This window comes from Capsicum annuum, chromosome 3 (genome assembly GCF_002878395.1).
Source record: "Capsicum annuum cultivar UCD-10X-F1 chromosome 3, UCD10Xv1.1, whole genome shotgun sequence".
Lineage (NCBI taxonomy): Eukaryota > Viridiplantae > Streptophyta > Magnoliopsida > Solanales > Solanaceae > Capsicum > Capsicum annuum.
This window is the reverse complement of record NC_061113.1, coordinates 247,586,139-247,606,619: the sequence shown is the minus strand read 5'-3', so window position 1 is coordinate 247,606,619 and position 20,481 is coordinate 247,586,139. Positions and strand designations below refer to the sequence as shown.

Below are 20,481 nucleotides of genomic sequence, written 5' to 3'. Positions count from 1 at the left end.
AAAAAAAAAAAAAAAAACTACTAACATTACTTGACAAGCCAGGTGACTTGAATTTTTTTGGCAAGTTCAATTCGTATAAACTAAACTGTGGGATACACTAAAACTCATAAACTTTCTATTATATATACAATTCCAACATGTTTTTTGCCATATAAGCATATATCCAAACTGTTTCTCCGCAGTTTTGTGCAACTTTAATGTAGTTGAGAAACTTGGCTTGCAAAATTATCAGTCAAATACCCATACAGATGAAAAGCTCATGAATATTTTTAGTGGCCAGGTCTCTTGCAAAATGATGCCACTGCTAGAAAAGTACGCTTATTTTGGCACATGATTGGCAATTTAGGAGCACTATGAAGACCTAGATCTCATGTCACAACAAACACATATTAGGTGTCAAAGTTGAAGGGTTATAAATTCCCCAAATTAGGTTTACAGTTGAGAGTCCAGGCCAGCCTAGCGCAACTAAAATTGAGCTGCCACTCATGGCCTGAAGCATCAGGAAAAATGTTCCACTCCCAAGTGGCATGTCATAAAGCATAAATGTCCGATAGAAACTTGCAGTTCTGACAAAGTTATCTTCACATCAGAGATTCCTTTTATTTCTGATCTCTTTGTTCTCCTCTTCCATATTTGTTCAGTTTCGTGGAACGCTGGCAACTGGTATTAAGCTTCAATAAATTTGCATATAACCCCCATGACAAGTAAGAGAAATATCCTTCATGTCTCCAATATGCTTATGGCCTCCTACAGGAAACGGCAAAGGGATCCTAGCAAATCCATTTTAGAATGCCTAAGGGCTAAGCTTCATTCGTCTAGCCATTCTATGTCCACTGTTTGGTCATCAGAAACCATTTTATTTATGTTATTATTCTTAATCAGTCCAACAGTGATATCTTAGATAAGAAAATGCAGAATCTTGAAACTTAAAATTCTTCTCAGATACAAGTACACCACTCTAAGCTATTTTGTCTTTAGCAACGTTCTTGTTTTCTTAGGCACCCCCAAGTTTGGGGGGGCAACTTCGATTAGTTTCTCCTTAACATTTGAAGGCTGAAAGACAGGTCACCTCTGCCCAGCATTAAAAGCTATTGCCAACCCATAAGTCATATAGCTATTCTCTCTTATCTTTGTCCCCTGACAGGAACCATGTGGAGAAACTTTGAAACTGAAAGCCACATTCATTACTTGGGAAGTGAGTATTCACAAGCTTTTAAAAGAAATAAAAGCTGCAAGTGAGTATTCCAAAATAGTGGGAAAGAAATGAGCTCATACACTTCATCTGGTTCTCGAACATCAATCAATTGAGCCTCCTCCAGGAATGAGGGATCTTGCAACTTCACATGAATCTCACTCGGTTGGATGTGTTCAAGTACAGATTCCTCCCTGCATATAGCAGTAACACAAGTAAGAACAAGGTTCTTGAGCTGTTCAAGTGAAGAAGGATTTCTTGGATTACCTTTCAGATAGAACTTGCAACAAATGCCACCCAATGTCAGTTTTGCACTTTACAACCTTATTCAGAGGTGCACTAAACGCAGCTTCTTCAAATTCTGGCAGCTAATAATATTAACAACAACATACAAAAACAGATAAATCAAGTCAACTAATCCTGGGCATCCAAGTGACCAAAAAATGCAGCTTCTGGAAAAGCAGAAAGGTACTTATTAGGATACAAATAACCAAAGGCAACAACAATGTAGCTATGTCCAGTTGGAAGTTTAAAATCATAAGAAAGGCAAATCTCTATCTAAATGTTTGTAAGGCAGCACATGTATAATATTTGTTTGCCATCATCTGAAGGCCTGTCAGTATGAAAATTAATGTTCCGGAAACATAATCACAAGAAAATTTTGCTTCCTGCACGAAGACCGGGATAAAAAGAAGAACAATACTTTGAAGATACAATTAAGAAGCATACCAGTTGCCCTTTTTTCACCCAGCCAAGCATTCCCCCATCTTTTGATGATGGACACATAGAATACTCAACAGCCAGATCACTTAAATCCTCTCCTGAATATAACAAGCATTTCAGTCAACAACACAAATGAAAAAACAAGCATCAAGAGAAAACTTGTTTTCATACTAATAAACCCAGTTCTCAAATGTAATCATGGCATTTGGATAACTTAGCCTATAAATTTTGGTCCTCAATTGCTCTTAGCTTCTTATATTTAGGAAGAAAATGTTACTGGGGCTTTTCTCACAAAGAAATAACATCGAAAACTGACCTTCTGCAGCTCTTTTCTGAAGCCCCGGTAGAAGTTCTTCTCTGACAAGTAAATGCTGTACCAATATCTCCCGACCGCCTGCAGAACTACCTCCAGGACTAGTCCCAACACTATATGAAGCTGAAAGTTATATATTTTGAGATTGAACACCAGCATTTATTAGATGATTACAAAAGGAAAAGAACTCTATTTTCCCTTCAGATTCTGGAACAACCACTATGCGATCTCAAGATCCAAAGGACCTTGGACAGGTAAAACCTATAATAAGCGACACTCACATTTCTTATGAAGCCACTTTTGGGTAACATAATCGTGTATTTCCAACCATAGGGAGCCTTGTGACAAAGATATTAAAGCAGCTCAATGGGCCGAAACCATAATGTTGAATTATTCAAGCCCTGATGCATCGACAGATAATCATTCCCTGACTATTAAGAAGAAAAGCAATTCTCTTGTATTTGAAGTTCCAAGACAAGCACAGGTTTGAGGTCGACTGTCAGATGGGGGTTACTCTTGTAAAACATACTAAAAGTTAGTGTGTTCCATATGAATATTTATCTCCAAATACAGTATTCAGCGGATTCGTCATAGTTCCGTCAAGCCACCACTACCCTCCTCCTTTCTACCTGCTATGCTTTGTGAAGCTCACGTTGGTGGCGTTCCATAACTCTGTATTGCTATAGCATTCTAGACACGTCTCTACTGTTCATTGTACTTCAAAATTACCTAGTCTTAATTAGAATAAGTTAGGCTATTTGGTTGAAATGATAACCAGGTCTTGCCTACTATTGTATAGCCTATCTAGTTTCCAACAATTCAGCAGCCAAAGTACTTACCTTAACGCACACAAAGTGCTATCCACGAGTGCCAGAGTAGGTGACATGAGCTTTACCACCCGCCCACCCCCACCCCACCCTCTTTGTTTAAAATCACATATGGAGAGAAGGAAGGCCAGTGGTGGAACTAAGTAGAAGGAAAGGGGTTCAACTAAATTCCCTTCGTCGAACAATTATGCTGAATGAACATGATAAAAATGATATCTTTTTGGTTATATGCAAAGTATTGAATCCCCTTGATTTGAAACCCAAGAAATCCTAGTATACCATAATTTCAAATCCCAACTATGATATTCAAGAATATTTTTTAATTTCATGGTATAAACGGGAAAGGATAAAGGGGACAGTGAGAATGGAGCTCAAGCCTATTGCGTGGAAACTTCAGTACTACTAAACTACAAACCGTGCAGCTTTCCCCTAATATTTCTGTAAATAGGCTGTTTTTACATCTCAAACCATGACGTACAGGCATGGGCAGAGCTAGGGCAGAAAAGTACACTGTAGACTCAAGGTCAAAATCTTTTTTTTTTCTTTGGGGGGGGGGGGGGGGGGTTTCGTGGTGTTCGGGCCAATTTGCACGCACCTCGACTAAATCCATGGGATACCTGCCACCTCCCACCAGCAATAGGTACCAAGTAACTCTGTCCACCAACGCTAGAACAGATGGGAAGAAAACACCTAGTGTTTGTCTCTGCTGGGAATTGAACCTGAGACCTCATGGTGCTCATCCCAACTTCATTGAACCACTAGGCCACACCCTATATATAGTAAATATTCAATCTTTTGGCTTTTCGTATTGAAAATCTCAGTTCCACCACTGCCTATATGTCATCAAAAAGAGAAACTCTACCCCACCCCCACCGCACCCCAATTTCACCAAAGGAGCAATTTTTCTGAGCTAACCAATTGAACTACTAAGATCTCCTCAGGTACATATAGGAAATGTTTGAACCTTTTGGCCTTTTCATACTGAAAATCCCAGCTCCACACTTCCTACAGGTCATCGAAAAGAGCAACTCTACGGCAACCCCTACCCCCCAAATTTCAATAAAACAACAACTTCTACTTACCTAACCAACTGAGCTACTAAGATCCCTATGTGTCTATAGTAAATGTTGAATCTTTTGTCTTTTTCTTGAAAACCCCAGCCTCTCACTGCCTACATGTCATCAAAAAGAGCAACTCTACCCCCTCCCCCTAATTTCACCAAACAGGCAACTTTACTAAGCTCCTAAAATCCACGTGTGTGAGTGTATATATGAAATGTTAAATCTTTGGCTTTTTGTGTACTGAAAATCCTGGCTCTGCCTACATGTCATCAAAAAGATCAACTCTACCACACCCCACCCCTCCATTTTGACCTACATTTCAACCACCCTCCCCCTCCCCCTCCCCCATGTGACCAAAAGTGCAACTTTACTGAGCTAACCAATTGAGCTACTAAGATCCCCAGGTATATATATGCTAAATGTTGAATCTTTTAACTTTTTAAATGAAAATCCTGGCCTCGCCACTCCCTACGGGTAATAAATGTTGAATATTTCATACTGAAAATCCTGACTCCGACACTGCCACTACCTACAGATCATCAACAAGAGCAACTCTACCCTACTCCCAGCAACTTTACTGTTACAAATAACAAGAAACAGTAACATAAAAGATATTGCTCATAAAATCAAGAATACCTGAAATACCCCTCAAACAAGAAGGACTGCCACCCACCATTGTTAACACCCTTTTACAGCTGGGAAACTGTATATTACCCGAATTAGGCAAAAGGGTACTTGAGTGAAGTAAAGCTAAACGAGTAAAGGATGAAACTTTATTGCTACAAGTTGGATTTTTCAAGAAAGGGAAAAGGAAATTGACACCAATTGGTGGAACATGCAAAGAAGAAGAAATTCTAAACATATTTTAGGGTTTTTTTATATCAATTTTCTGCAAAATTCGTTGCAAGATCTGAAAATCATCTTTGTTTGACTACCATGTTGTTGACTTGTCACTAGATTCTTTGGAAGGGAAAAAAATATGTGCTGCCCATTTCAAAATAAATGGCCCGAAGTTAATAGACCTTGAATGGCCCATCGATCAAAGTAATTCTTGAAAATGGTCATTTTTAATCTGTTTTTCATTTTGGGTCATTATTTGTTTTATTTCTCGGAATTTGAGAAATTATTTTTTTCTTTTGTTCCGTATTTTTCACTAATTGAATATTGATGTTTTCGTTTCCGGAGTTTGAGAAAAAGAAAAGAAAAAACTTCATTTTTTACTTTAAAGCACTTTTTACGTGTTAGGTTTGATAGAAATTAACATTTTAGTTGCTGGAATTTGAGAAAAATAGCTCCCTTGTCAACTTTTTTGGTATTTTTTAAGTGTTCAATTTGCCAGGAAAATAATATTTTAGTTGTCGGAGTTTGAGGGAAAAAAAACAATTTTTCCTTTTTTTTTTGCATCTTTCAATTGTTGGGTGTGCTGAAAGTTGACCTTTTTTAGTTGCAGTGTGAGGAAAAAATTCCATTTTGCTGAAATTGACTTTGTATATGTATAAGTTATGTTTAGAAACTGTATAATTAAAGTATGTATCTATATAATTATTATATAGGATGTGCATAGAATATGTATAATTAGAAGATAATATGTATAGGATTTGTATACAAAGTGTATAATTATTATATAGAATATTTATCTAAATAACTATAGCATCTAAAGGTTGTATAAAATGTGTGTAGAAACTGTAAAATTATTGTATAAAATATGTATAAAAATTATATCATTATTACATAAAATATGTATATAAATTGTATCATTGACGTATAATATATGTATATGTATCATTATTGCATAAAATATGTTATTTTATATAAAAACTAAAAAAACACGCTTTTTTATATCCGATTGATAAAAAAGAGTAACAATTACAATATTACAAATTTATATTTGATTGTTAAATAAAACTACAAAATTCCATTTGATTGTTTTATCGGTAGAATTAAAAAAATAAATAAAAGATCAATTTTTTTATAAAAAAAAAAAACGAATACAACCCAGAAAGGGGGAAAAAGAGAAAACAAAACTAGCGGGAAAAAAAAAACTAAAAATTACATATATACACAAATTTAAGTTACATAATTACAAAAAATCCCCAATTGGTAAAGTAATTACACAAATCTCATAATAATTACAAAAATCCCTTTATTTGGTAGTTTCTCTCTCATCAATATTATACATGTAACAACCGGTTTTTGGCTTCCGTCTTTTACTCCCTAATGCTTCCATTATCAAACCGATTTTTACTCCATTTTTGAAACCCCTCTTTTACGGCATAGTTGAAGTAACCTCTACTTGTGGTTATCAAATTGTAAGTTATTCAACAGTTAATTGTTTTTAATATTGTACTTCATTAATTTTTTTGATTTTTTTTGTTCAACTTAACCAATTCAGGGGTTTTCCGTTTTTGTTTTTTTTGCATGTTCAAATTATAGTATTGTTCAGTCTTATTCAAGTTAAGTAGTTTATTTTTTAGTTATTTTTCATATGGTACAAGTTAGATCTTTGATTTTCTTGTTTTGTAGTTCGATTTAACAATTAAGTTAAAATAGTGTTAATTGGTAATGGATAATCCTCCAAGTTTTAGTTTAGGAATTGCTCAGTTAGATGCAACTGTAGAAGATATTCCACTTGGATTTGTTCCTGCTACATTTGATGAACAGGATCCTGATTGGGCAGAGAATCGCTCAAAGCACAGAAACGACCCCGTTACAATGAAGAAATTGAAGAATAAGGCTGCTTCTAAATCGAAGAAGTCTACTTCAAAAGCAATTAAAAAGAAATTTGATGATTCCGGCCTACCACGTCTGCCGAAGATATTTATTATGAGTGTATGTATAATAAGACACGATACATTAGTGTTTCATCACAGGAATGTATAATATAGTTGTTCTGAAATATTATTCTAAAGGTTATACATTCTAATAAAGTTGATATTAATTTTTGAAATGTATAAGTTACCCTTATACATGTGTAGTTTTTGTTTATGTTTTGGTGTGACATAAATTGTTAAATACATACATAACCATCATACATTTGTATATGTTGTTTAATTATGGTACTCTTTGAAAATTTTATGTATATAGGTCACCCTCATACATTTTTAGATGTAGTTTCTTTTTGAGTATAATAAGAATTTATTAGATGTATAAGTAACAATCATACATATGTATCGATAGAATGGTTAGGGTTGTACTTTATTATACATTAATGCAAGTGATTTGTTAATGATTAAGTAACCATCGTACATGTCTAACAGCTTATATTAATTTTAGATGTATAAATTAACCTCATACATGTGTTACTGTATTGTATATATTGGACTGAAATTATTATACATTTAAGCAGTTTAATTGTCAATGTATAAATAACCCTCATACAAGACTAACTGTTGTTTAATGTGGGTCTGATTTAGTTAATGGATAAGTAACCATCATACATGCCTAACAACTTATATTAATTTTAGATGTATAAGTTAACTTCATACATGTGTTACTATAGTGTATATGTTGGACTGAAATTATTATACAATTAAACAGTTTTATTGTCAATGTATAAATAACTCTCATACATGACTAACTGTTGTTTAATGTGGGTCCGATTTAGTTAATGGTTAAGTAACCGTCATACATGTCTAACAACTTATATTAATTTTAGATGTATAAGTTAACCTCATACAGGTGTTACTGTAGTGTATATGTTGGACTGAAATTATTATACATTTAAATAGTTTAATTGTACAGTTATAAGTTACCCTCATACATGACTAACACTTGTTTAATGTTAGACTGATTTATGTTATGAAAGTATAAATGACCATCATACAATTAGTAACTGTTAGCTAATTATGTTATGTTTTTTTTCAGGGCATGAAAATACCGAATTGATAAAGTCTCACCACACCAATTACATATGGGGAGCTTATGTAACTGTGCTTTTGGGGAAGAGATAAAGGAATATTTTGGAGGATGTACTGGAAGCATTTAGAAATATGATTTTTGGCATATTTCTGAATTTTCCATGGTGCAACTGGATAGGACAGATTTCAAAATGCCTACTCATGCTTGAAATTCAGTAGGATAACAAGGATGAGTTTCATGTTTGGATACAAGGGGAAATCCTCAAATTCACAATGCTTGAATTCGTCATTATTACCGGTCTAAAGTGTACCGGTAATATTAATGATTATATGTATAGTTCATCATCTAAATCAGCGTTGATGTCGAGGTATTTTTCCGACAATAAAGGAGCAATAACTCGGTCAAAATTGATAACACGGGTGCAGATGGGAAACTTTGATAATGCTGAAGATGCTCTGAACCTAGCGATATTGTTCTTTGTTCATACATTCATGTTTTCTCAGCATAAGGAAGCACCAATCAGTGTTGCGCACTTTCAGATTGTTGAGGATGGTCGGTACATTCACTTTCCATGGGGGAAGGTCACATTTGAAAAATTAATGGGTTCCTGGCAACAGGATTTCAATACTGCGAAGCATTTATATTCATTGGGTGGAATGCCACACGTTCTAAATGTTTGGATATTTTAGTGCTGCTCTAAGGTAGAATAAAAAACTGTTGTCCGTTAGAGAAATGCTATTCCCAGAATACTAAATTGGTCGGTGGAGTGTATAAGGCCTAAGTACGAATCTTTTATGTCTGGCATGTTCAGTAAGGTAATTGTTTAACTTTGTACTTATTTTATTTATTCAAGTCGTTTTATTTATGTGCAAATATTTTATTTTGAAATTATTCTTTCCAGTATTCTTACAAGAATATACGACCTACAACCGATGAAGTTAGTAGGTTGGATTTGTCCTTTTCAAAAGATTTAGAGACATGTGATCCAACAACTTATGCTTCAACATCCGATTCTAGAAAGTTGAAAAGGACAACAGCTGAACTTGAACAGCGTGTTGGAACCATTGCTGAAGAATTTGGTGATTTCAACACTACACTGCCGTGGGAAATCCTCATAAAGGCTATTTTGCATCGCCTGTATCACCCGACCAACCTTTGAAGAAAAGAAAGATTGTCATGTTCGAGCAAGATAATCAAGCGGTGATGGATGATGATACATCTGGACGTGGTCATGTAGTACATCATGGGTCTGGTTTGTATCGTGAAACGCATAAGGATGCAGCAGACAAGGGAGAAATTGGGGTGTTTCCTCAGAGTCACCAGCACAAGTCTGTTCCTTCATCTTCCACACAGCCTGAAGGGACTTCTAAATCAAGTTTAGATGGTGATGAAATAAAGAATTACATCAACAAATGTGTAAGTTTAGTTTCTTTATCATACATTTTTTCTAAATAGCATAATGTGTTTCTACTAACTTTTTTTTTCGTTACGTGATAAATTTGTTGAAAAGATGGCCGAACTAGTTACACTAATATCAAAAATACCTACTGAGGTTGTCAAAGCATTGAAGAATGAAGCAAATAAGCAATCACAGGTATAACAATTTAATTTTATTATATTTTGCATAACGTTGATGAAATGTTCATACATTCAGATTGTTCGTGTTATATAGGAGGACAAACTTGATGAACAACAACAAAGTCAAGAAGACGAATCCAACAAATAGGAGAGACCACATAAGGAGGATATGCAGGTACTTTTTGTCAATTATGTTGTTCGTTTACTATAAATCTACATAATTGCCTTATCATAAACAAATATTTTTTTTAATACAGCATGGAGATTATGATAAGGGATCACTCAACGATATGGAAGTGTCTCGTGATGAAGAATCTAATAAGCAACACATTCTTGAAGAGCAACATTGCTGGTATTTTTTCCCCCTTAATACTTGTTACATACTAAATTTGGGCAGTTTAATTTTTCATCATACATTAACTTGAATGTATAATGATCAGTTATACATTAAACTTACTACTTTTTCCTTCAGCAAAATACATTTTATTTATGAATTTCTTCATAAATATGCATGTCATTTACAATTACTTAGACAACATCATTCTAGAATCACCTAAAACAAGTTTATGAATAACTGTTCATTAAAGCTACTTGTTATTTAATTTAGGATGTGAATGCGGCCGATAAAGAGGCAGGTTGTGAGGATGATTTCGAAAATGAGGACTGTTCTGATTTGCAAGCTTTAGAGGTATCTTTCTGTACATCAAATTTATTTTTTTCCTAAAACATATGTCTATATAAATGTAGCTTCTGTTATTGGATGAAAAAAGGATATTAACCTTATCGGCTGAATATAAAGTTGTATCGATCTTGACGCTTTCAATATTTTGCACATTGTTTAACAGTTGTCTTAATAAATATAAATTTTTGTCTTCATGCAACTTGGATGATGATAATTATCACATAAATAATAGGATGAGATTATGGCATATGAAGAATGTATTGGGAAAAAAGAACATTCCAGATGTAGAAGATTTGCCGGTATTTTTATGTCCCTAATATTGTTTGATTACTACTATAAGTTTCTATACACATGTAGTTTCTTCTAACTTCTTCATATTAGGGCAGTTAAATGTAAATAAAACATTCAATCGAATGTATCAAGAAGAGTCATACATTCAACATACAAACATTTTCATAAACATAAAGCTTGTAGTTTATGATCACCACAATCATATTTATGTTATTAATGCTATAAAATAGTTTGTGGATAACATATGACATCGTTTGTTATCACTGATATATTTATATATTCATATGCACCCATTACAGATAGAAATTTCTTATCACGGGTGTAAAACTTTATCTCAATCTTTTATATTATACTTTGAATAAATGCTAATATACGATAATTGTTATTTTATATAGGATGTAAATCTAACGGCTAAAGAAGATGTTAATGAAGTGAATTTGAAAAATCAGGAATCTACTGATGTGACAGATGTGCAGGTATTTTTTTGTCCCTAGTACTTTTTTTTTCAAAAATATATCTATCTACGCGTTCGACCTTGTATAAGTACATACTGGGACTTAATGTTATTTCTCTGTTGTATATCAAATTTTTTTTGTGGATTTGAACCAACCGGAATATATTGATTCTTTTCTTTGCTGCATATCAAATTTTACTGATATTGATACTGTCATGATTTCTAACATAAATGTCGTAAGCATTAATATAGTTACACATTCAGATATTGTATATATACATTACAAATCCATATGTGTTCACGTAGGATGAAGTTGGTGGGACAATAACTGATTCAATACAAGCAACTGTAGATACAATTTTATTTGGTCTGTCAACACCTTCGACTATAAAGTCATTGGATGTTGGTGCTTCAAATAAAATGACCGAAAGACACTGGGACCTTCCAGATAGTCAGATTTCACCTGACTTCGCTGATGCTCAGGTTCAAGAGCTTCAAGCCTCAAAAGCAAAAGCACCTGTCAAACGAGAAAGAAAGAAGTCCAAGGGTTTAAGGTCATCATACATTTCAAAGTATGGTTCTGGCTCTAAGGATGCGGTTGATTTCGATAAAGAGGAGAAGCTGAAGTATGCTTTTGATGGATACACCATTAATCATGATTTGCCGAACGAATTGATGATTGATTACTCCCAGTGGATTGCCGTAGGATTACTGAAAACTCATTCTGCCAAGTAAGAAATTTGGTATTATGTTTTTGCCTAACAATACTATTCCATCTTAAACTAAACGGTTATTGTCATGTATAATCAATGATGTTTTTCCAGGAAAGAAACAGACAACCATTATTGAGTAAATGCTTCTAGGTTAGGTTACAGACAATTGGACTTTGTCGTTGTATACCCACAGTCCAAGAATTGATTTTACTTGATGTCCGAACGCAAGACATGCTGGAACGATGAGGTAACTTATTATAAATATTATCCATATCATAATTTCTTTTGCTGATACTTAATATACTATAACACCATAACATATCATACATGTAAACCAATGTATATAACATATTACACATGTTAGCCAATGTATAATAACATATCATACATGCAGTATTTTTCATTATCATTTGTTCAACTTTAATCAATATGTCATGTATAATAACATGTAACTCCAGCATAGCTGTATATCATACATCTAATCAACAAGTAAGATCGAAGCTATTGATTTCTTTCAATCGTTTTTACTATTTTATCCTGTTTTCACTTGTAGCATTTCGATGTGATCTTTTATCACTTGAGAAAGAAATTAAAGATTCAGCTGGGTGATAATTATAAATATACGACGATAAGCTGCTTCTTTAAAACATATGTTGAGAAGACACATACTCGCTATTATCCAGTGGAACCGGCAATTGAGCTATCGACGCAACAAGACCATACAGAATCAATTGTGGTGGCTAAGAATGAAGATGTTATTGCTAATATAATTCATAGATTTTGTATGCCTGCTGGATTACCATGGTATATGGTTGATGAAGTATATGTTCCAATTAACGACGGTAAAGAATTTCATTGGGTATTGGCTGTGATTGTCTTGAAGAAAAGATTGATATGTGTGTATGACTCACTGTCAAGTAAAAGGAAAAAAGAACCTACAATTGAAATACAAAAAAAGCTTGCAGTTATGCTTCCTACTTACTTGTCAGACAATGGCTTTTATGATAAGACCGAGTGAACTGATTGGCCATCACTTGAAGCGTACAAAGGGAAGATTACTCCGCAAACTGGTCTTGTAAATGAAATCCCATTTGATGTTGACTATGTGCAAAACATCCCACAACAAGCGTCTAATAGTTTGTAAGTAAATTACAGTTTATTTTTCATGTATAATAATGTTATAATTGATGTACTGATTATTATTTTATTTTATTTTTGAAAATCAAGGACTGTGGCGTCTTTGTGTGTGCCTATGCAGAAATATTAAGTGAAGGACTGCAAGTTCATTCATGTGGGTTTGATGCTGCAAGTCAACGTGCAAGCTATGCTTCCTTACTCTAGCATTACAGAGTGGAAAAGGCAAATGAAGGGTACACGAGTGATAATGGAGATCCGCCTCGACCAAGGAAAAGTGTTAGAAGAAATTGATGCAAGTACAATTGTTACTTTAGAGTAGCAATGTTTTCTAATTGTTGGCATTGAATGAACTATTTCTTATTTTCGTGGTTAATGTTACACATTTTCAGGATTACTTTCTTAATGTTAATGAACATTTTATGGATGTTTTCTTTTTTTTTGAAACAATTTATTTGCAGTTTCTAACACAATACTGTAATTATACAAACTATTTCTTGGCGATATTGAGTTTGCCTTTTTTTTTTTTACGATGTATATAAATAAAAATAAAAATATACTAACATTGCATTTGAACACATTATATTTTTACTGTAACGTACATTTTCTTATAAGTTAAAACTACATTGCACTAATATTAATACGTTAAATATATGTAACACATAACATAATACATGTTGTCACACTTTTTTTTTTCTTAAATAAAATTTACAAACAGAGTTCACCACAATCACTTTTATAAAGTATTACACTATTTCATACAATGATACAAATGTATAATCTAATTTATACATTCGTAACTGAACAAAATATACTTTAGATGAATGTATAACGTGTAATCAATAAGAGTCATTAAAATGACATTTTTTCCTGTATAACATAATTCACCAACAAAAATTATAACGCTACATCATATATTTCTTTCAACATTTTTTTAAGTGAATGATATATTTCCCAGGTTACATAATACATATAACAATCAGTTGAAACTTACATTAATATGGTTACGAAATATGATAAATGAAAAATTACGCAAACTGTTCTTATACTGTTAAATATTAATTGAACAAGTGAAACTCAAATAACAATCAAAAATCCTAATATTAATTGTTCCAGCCTTCCAACAAAATCTAATTAAAATGATTATACTACTAAAATCAATCAAACCATCAACATGTAGAAAAACATATTATCTTCATCATGATTCCTTTGGAAAGAAACAACAAGTCCTACGGTTGTGGCCGGCTCGTCCACATTTACCGCAACGGTTCGAATTTGAAGACAGTGATTCACTTGATTTCAGATGCCTTTCTTTTTTTTGGCCTACCAGGAGGTCTTCGATATTTGGGCGGCAAAACTTCTTCATCATCAACAAAACCTGGAATATTCCACTCCTTCTTGTCTAGCATTGGAACTATCGGGAGTTCATATGTCTTCACTATGGTTTGTGGCCTGTACAATTCAGAGCAATAACGACCATAATCCTTTACATTCACATTTTTACTTTTTAATACGGCAATTCCATGTGGACAAGGTATTTCATCGATTTGATACCAGCCACAATTGCACGTGTCACGTTCAATATCTACAATGTACCTTCGTCCCGAATCATAAACACAATAAAGATAACTCCCTGCTGGCTTAACCTGTTATCAAAAAGCATAATATGTTTCAGATGTAAAAATATTAATATACAATCAATGTAAAACAAAGTTTCTGTTCCATAATTATTCTAATACATACCGTCATCCGCAAAACTTTAACACCATTATGAGTTAGAATTTCTTCAAATTTTCTGCCAAGAGTTGTATTTTTGTACGATGCAATTTCGTTGTTCTTACAATTCCATGCAGCAAATAAGATTCTAACTTCTTCTAGGAAACCTAGATTAAGAAGTTTTCTAGCCTCAACCAAACACCCATTAATACATTCGGCTATATTTGAAGTCATCATTCTACCTCTATTCATAGGAGAGTGACACCGGGCCCATTTTTCATACTCAACTTCCTCTAGATATTTCTTAACTCTTTGATCAACCTTAGCAACCTTTGACATAATATATTCAAAATCTTCTTTTTTTATAAGATTTAGCCATGGAATAATATAGGTCACTAAGTCTATCTTTGCTTTTCCTGAAATGGGTGTAAACGTTTTTCCATAAATGCCACATGCAAGCTAGATGAGGGACATTAGGATCAACAATGATTACACCTTTATGATACTTTCATTTCTGTCTGAAACAACACACGTGTTGTTTCTTTCACCAAATGCCTCTCTAAACTGTTGAAAAAAACAAATCCACGCATTGTCATTCTCCGAATCAACAACACCATAAGCTAATGGCAGAATACAACCTACACATAAATTAAACAAGGCAATCATTGTAAAACAAAAATTAGCCAACTATAAAGGTGCTAATTTTAGCATCTTTATGAATCATTATAAATAAAACATTAGTGTATAAGCTAATATAATATATAGTAAATAACAAAACAAAAAAAGAGTACAAAAAAATATGAACGCACAGTACCTGCACCATCTAATGTGCTTGCCGATACAAATGTTCCTTCATATGGACCGCTTAAATGTGCCCCATCAACAACTACAAAAGGTCCACAAAATTCAAAATCACTTATTATCGAACGCAATGCAATAAACAAGTATTTAAACTCGTTATCTACTACTTTATGCATCCGAATGTGCGATTGTGGATACACCTGGTTCAACATATAGATATAATGGGGCATTTTTCTATATCCATCTGCTGGTCCACCTCTAAGCATCGCAATCACCTTCTCTTTTGCACGCCATGCTTTCATGTAGTTAATGTCGACTCCGTAAACAACCTTCATGTCTTCGATAATGTTCGCAGAGGTGTGTATTCTTTTGTGATTGATTAATTTTGGAGCAGTAAATTCACTCACAAAATTAGTTGTCGCAACCATATTATTCAGCACTCAGTCCCTAAGACTGCAACTATGCTCCGAAACAAATGTTTTAATCACAAAAAATTTCGATTCATTCATAAAAGACGCCTTCATGACCCACTTGCAGTCTTCGTTGCGACAAATCAGTACATAGCTGCATCAAAATATAAAAACTTAGTCATTGTATGAAATAAAAGTATTAAACTTGAAAATAGAAACAAAAAATATTTATTTCAGCAACTGCCCTAATTATATTATACATATATCTGAATGTATAATTTACGTTATACATACGTTTTTAAACTTATAAAAATAATTCATAAAACACATTAAATTTCAGAAAGTCTGTATTCATGTTATTAGTACATATCTGCATCACCAAATAAAAACTTAATAAAAATATAAAACAGAATATTAAAAATTAAAATAGCAATAACAAGAAAGAAATACTTTCACTGCTCCAGTTATATTATACATAGCTCTGAATGTATAATTAAAATTATACATTCGAATATTTAACTTAACAAACTAGTAATAATACACAAACGACTTCACAATCTCTTAAATCAATGTATCATACATTTCTTTGACTGACACGATTTAATTATACATTACCAAACACATATAATATCACATTATACATTCGTATATTAACATTAAACATCAACAGTTCACAAAACTACACAACATAAACTTCTTAAAAAAAATTAAAAAATTTACATATGTTATAAGATCAGGACATACAATTGATAGTCTTATATCATACTTTTTTTGTCGGATCGTTTCGCTTTTGTGTTGAATCCATTTGCTATTGCGTGTCTTGCCATTACTAAAACAAGAGTTTCCTTATCCTTGTATATCTGACTCACCATTATTTCAGTGTTTTTGCAATTAGTAATGAAGTTTTTTACTTCCATTTCAGACACATATAGAGCATACTGATTATCCGTTTCAACAACTGGTAACGCAACCGAATCATATTCACTACCCTCGATACACATTACAGCAGCAGTTGCTTTATCAAACTCTATTTCACTATTGGCTTTGTCGCAAGTTGAAATACAAAGCGAAAAATTAACCAAACCTGCAAGTTGTTTCTTTAACTCAACGTAAATCCTCACTCCATTGTCGTTTCTTATTACAATTGGAGAAGAGTTTTCTTCAACCACATATTTCACTTTAATTTTTTTTTACGCATTTCGTCTACATCCAACTCCATGGCGATCGTAGAAACCAATTTCAAGAAAGTAATACTTTCCGAAACAATTATTGCGTCACTTTTGTATGACTTAAAACTTGTTTCTGACTCCCAAATTTCAGAATGCCGCAACAATATTAGAATATTCATGTTGCTTTTTGAATTATTTAACAACGTATGTAGAAGAATTTTGTTGCTTTTTCAAATTTTTTTAGAAGAAATTTGTTGCAGTAATAGAGCTTTTTTGCTTTCCAGATCTTGAATCAAATATTACAGAAAAAAAAATTTGACTTCGTAGATTTTTTTTTTTTTTGAAATTCAAATTTCAGTTACTAGTTTTATCCATAAATGAGTTAATGTCAGCTAATTATTTAAGGAACAATAATATAATTACTAATTTCAATTACCTTAAATTTAGGAATAACTGTTTCATTATACATTCAACAAATGTATAATATTTGTCCGAATGTATGAGTATATTTGCCAAAATTTGGAAGAGAGAAATTAAAAGGGGATTTTGTGTAATTACTTTCGTAAGTTAGGAAATTTATGTTGTTTACACACAAAAAAAAAAAAAAACTGCAATGACAACAACAATATAAAAGAAAAAACAGATGAAATAAAACAAAAGTGGGCAAGTAGCCAGCAGAATTCGCGGGGCTAAAATATGAGAATACCAATTCTTAGGCCATTTGGTTAGGATTTATTTTTGTATAAATAACATAAATACCAGCCCTTTTGGGAGTAATTACACCCGCTCCCACTTTTTTATTTACTTTACTCTCTCCCTATTAATATACATAACATAACCGACATATACATAGCATTCTGTGTATATGTTGTATATTTGTGTAATTTTTAGTTTATTTTCATCAATAGCCATTCAATAATTTATTCAACGTCTTTTTTCATCATATATTTACCACTTATTTTTATTTTTAGATTCATTACTTTTACCTAAACACAGAATTACTTATTTATAAAACCGATTTCAGCACCTAAAAAGTGTATTCCAACATTTGGTGTTGCTATAACCCAAACGAATGCTAAAAGGTTGGTTGATCGAATTTCTTTTAGGATTCCTAGGCTATTATCTGACATACACGAATTGTACACTATATCATGTTGTAGATAGATGTAAATATTATACAACCATGAGAAATTATCTTTTACGATCAAATACTAAGAAAAAAAATTACCTTACAAAGAACTCATGGTATTTTGCCACTCTTATAATAATTTTTGAACATGTACATGAGGAAAAAGGAAATAACATTTCCAAGTGTTTTTCTGCTGAGAGTCAATTTTGTGGGACAAAAAATGCCTGGGTCATTGACAGGTATAGATTAGTTCTAACATAAACCAGAACAATCGAACATAAACACTGAAACTAATACAGATTAGAACAAATGACAGTGTTGCTGATATATTTACAGGAGGTCAAGTTCATTACAGTACATTAATTACACCAATAATAACCTATGATCACGCACAAGATTTACACTCACAAAAGCTAAGAAAGAAACCCAAAACTTCTAATCAGCGCTCTTACTGTATAGAAGCTCTCATAGCCAAGCTCCCCATCCAGGAAACATATGACACAAACGATCAGGATCAATGGCGTCATGTATGAGTTGTTGAACCTGCAAAAAAGGGGGCACTTTTTACCTCTTTACTTTCTTTAATGGTAGCATAGGTTGAGATACCAACAGAATATTCAAGGTTTTTTTTTTTTTTTTTTGATAGCCGTGGTGTCCGGGCTAGCTTGCACGCATCTCGACTAAATCCACGGGATAACTGCCACCTCCCACCAGCAACAGGTACCAGGTAACTCTATCTACCAAGGTTAGAACAGATGGGAAGAAAACACCTAGTGTTTGTCTTTGCTAGTGTTTGTCTTTGCTGGGAATTGAACCTGAGACCTCATGGTGCTCATCCCAACTTCATTGAACCACTAGGCCATACCCTTGGGTGCCAGAATATTCAAGTTTTGAGTAAAAGGAAATTCTGTGTCTTAGAAGCACTGTACCCTATTAGCCAATTCTACAGTTTGTCTCTATGCTAGTCATAGAACTCTGCTTCCACTTGCCTATACTATTAATTTGCATTCAGGATGAGTTTAGTTTCATTACTCAAACCTCCCTTCTTCCAAAAAATAGTGAAAACAAAGGAGACCAATCTAAACCCGTATAGCAATTGGAAAGAATTTGTTGATCAATTTCCTTCTTTCTAACTGTTGAATATTGCTTTAGAACTGCAAAATCTTTTTACTACAGTAATTTTTTAAGTTGTACACAAGTCAGTCCAACTGCGTAGGAGTTCGATTTTTATTTGTTTGTTATGCACTTGATTCTAGCTGATAACCAGAAGCATAATTTACTTTTTCTCGTTTCCTATTCTTTTCATTCCTGCTACTGTGTTTCTTCCATTTCTTCATTTTCGGAAACCAATACTGACAGACAAGAGAAAGCAACTGAAGATAACTGGAGTTGCCTGACCCTGAAAGCACAATTTCTGAGAAGAGTATTCATTAAGGGGTCGTCTGATAGGGCGTACAAAAATAGAGCAGAATATGGTGTACTAGTAATGTTTGCATTAGTAATGTCAATACCGACAGACAAGAGAAAGCAACTGAAGATAACTGGAGTTGCCTGACCTGAAAGCACAATTTCTGAGAAGAGTATTCATTGAGGGGTCGCTTGGTAAAGTGTATAAAAATAGTGCAGAATATGGTGTACTAGTAATGTTTGCATTAGTAATGTTGGTATTATGCCGAGATTTTGCTTGTGTATTTGGTTTGGGCATAACCTCTAAAATATGAATATTTAATTTACATAAGTACCCACCATAATTATGGTGGAAAGCACGTGGAAAATGTTTTGAGGGGCAATTTTGCCTTAAACCATGCTGATGCATGCATTAGCACCCATAGCATTACTAATACCATGAATTTCCATGTATTAGTTATACACACTGCATTAGTTATACTTAGTTTGAAAAAGTGTCCAAACAAGGCACTAATGTTTCATAAAATTAATGCATGCATTATTTTTCCTAATTATGTGTAGTAGGTAAATATAGATGCTTCCAAGTAGTAATTAAACAAATAGCAGCTAGAAATATCACTGGCTAGCATGGATGGAATCAATAATTTTAGTAGTTAGGATAGAAAACTAGGAACTGTCTATTAGTGTATAGTGTGTGTGAATTGATGCATTATTCTGGTTTAACATTTACCTGTCCATGAACGCTTCTCATTTCACCTTCTTCATATCCATCTAGCTTTTGTTTAACACGCATCAAGGCTCTAGCAGCATCTTTGTTCCCCTCATAGTCATCCTGTTGAGAGCCTTCCAAACTGGTTTCTAGATCATCTTCAGTTTCCTATCAAAAAAAAGAAAAGTTCAATAAGCCTTCGTGAATGGGAAGATGAACTTTATGATACCTTATACAGATATCAAGTAGTTCATAATATACACATATTTTAAGTTTGAATTATAAAATGAAACATGGCTACAGATCCTTCTAAT

The 20,481-nt window shown here is 33.3% G+C and overlaps 3 protein-coding genes across 7 annotated transcripts in view; all 3 read right to left on the bottom strand.

Moving 5' to 3' along the window:
- Positions 1 to 1,275: 1,275 nt before the first annotated feature.
- LOC107862524 (rhodanese-like/PpiC domain-containing protein 12, chloroplastic) lies at positions 1,276 to 5,185 on the bottom strand (the record flags this gene model as incomplete). The annotated part of the gene is given in 5 exon segments (XM_047409721.1): positions 1,276 to 1,386; positions 1,460 to 1,560; positions 1,922 to 2,013; positions 2,232 to 2,351; positions 4,753 to 5,185. Coding segments are annotated over 5 exon segments (650 nt in total), but the record flags the coding sequence as incomplete, so codon positions are not given.
- Positions 5,186 to 14,115: 8,930 nt separating this feature from the next.
- Positions 14,116 to 15,678, bottom strand: LOC107864862. Its single transcript, XM_047408746.1, has 4 exons — positions 15,357 to 15,678; positions 15,049 to 15,180; positions 14,570 to 14,958; positions 14,116 to 14,472 (listed from the first exon to the last, which is right to left on the bottom strand). Exons 1-4 carry the CDS (start codon positions 15,676 to 15,678, stop codon positions 14,116 to 14,118), a joined length of 1,200 nt encoding a protein of 399 aa, XP_047264702.1.
- Positions 15,679 to 18,146: 2,468 nt separating this feature from the next.
- LOC107862525 (serine/threonine-protein kinase ATM) overlaps positions 18,147 to 20,481 on the bottom strand; it is a 71,218-nt gene continuing 68,883 nt past the window's right edge. For 4 of the 5 annotated variants that reach the window (XM_047409715.1, XM_047409717.1, XM_047409720.1 and 1 more), the window contains 2 exons: positions 20,189 to 20,335; positions 18,261 to 18,594 (listed from right to left, as the gene is read on the bottom strand). In XM_047409715.1, coding sequence (XP_047265671.1) covers positions 18,517 to 18,594; positions 20,189 to 20,335 — 225 coding nt within the window. In that variant the 3' untranslated portion in view covers positions 18,261 to 18,516. Of the gene's footprint in view, positions 18,595 to 20,188; positions 20,336 to 20,481 lie in introns of all 5 variants that reach the window. The other variant, XM_047409716.1, reaches the window with a different exon arrangement.

What these genes read in the sequence shown, in the direction of transcription:
- LOC107864862 (XM_047408746.1), bottom strand. Translation starts at nt 15,678, where the DNA reads ATGAAGGTTGTTTACGGAGTCGACATTAACTACATGAAAGCATGGCGT. An exon ending in TGTTTCAGACAGAAATGAAA is followed by an intron (nt 14,959 to 15,048) that starts GTATCATAAAGG and finishes CACCCATTTCAG; the next exon opens with GAAAAGCAAAGATAGACTTA. An exon ending in TTAAAGTTTTGCGGATGACG is followed by an intron (nt 14,473 to 14,569) that starts GTATGTATTAGA and finishes TTTTGATAACAG; the next exon opens with GTTAAGCCAGCAGGGAGTTA.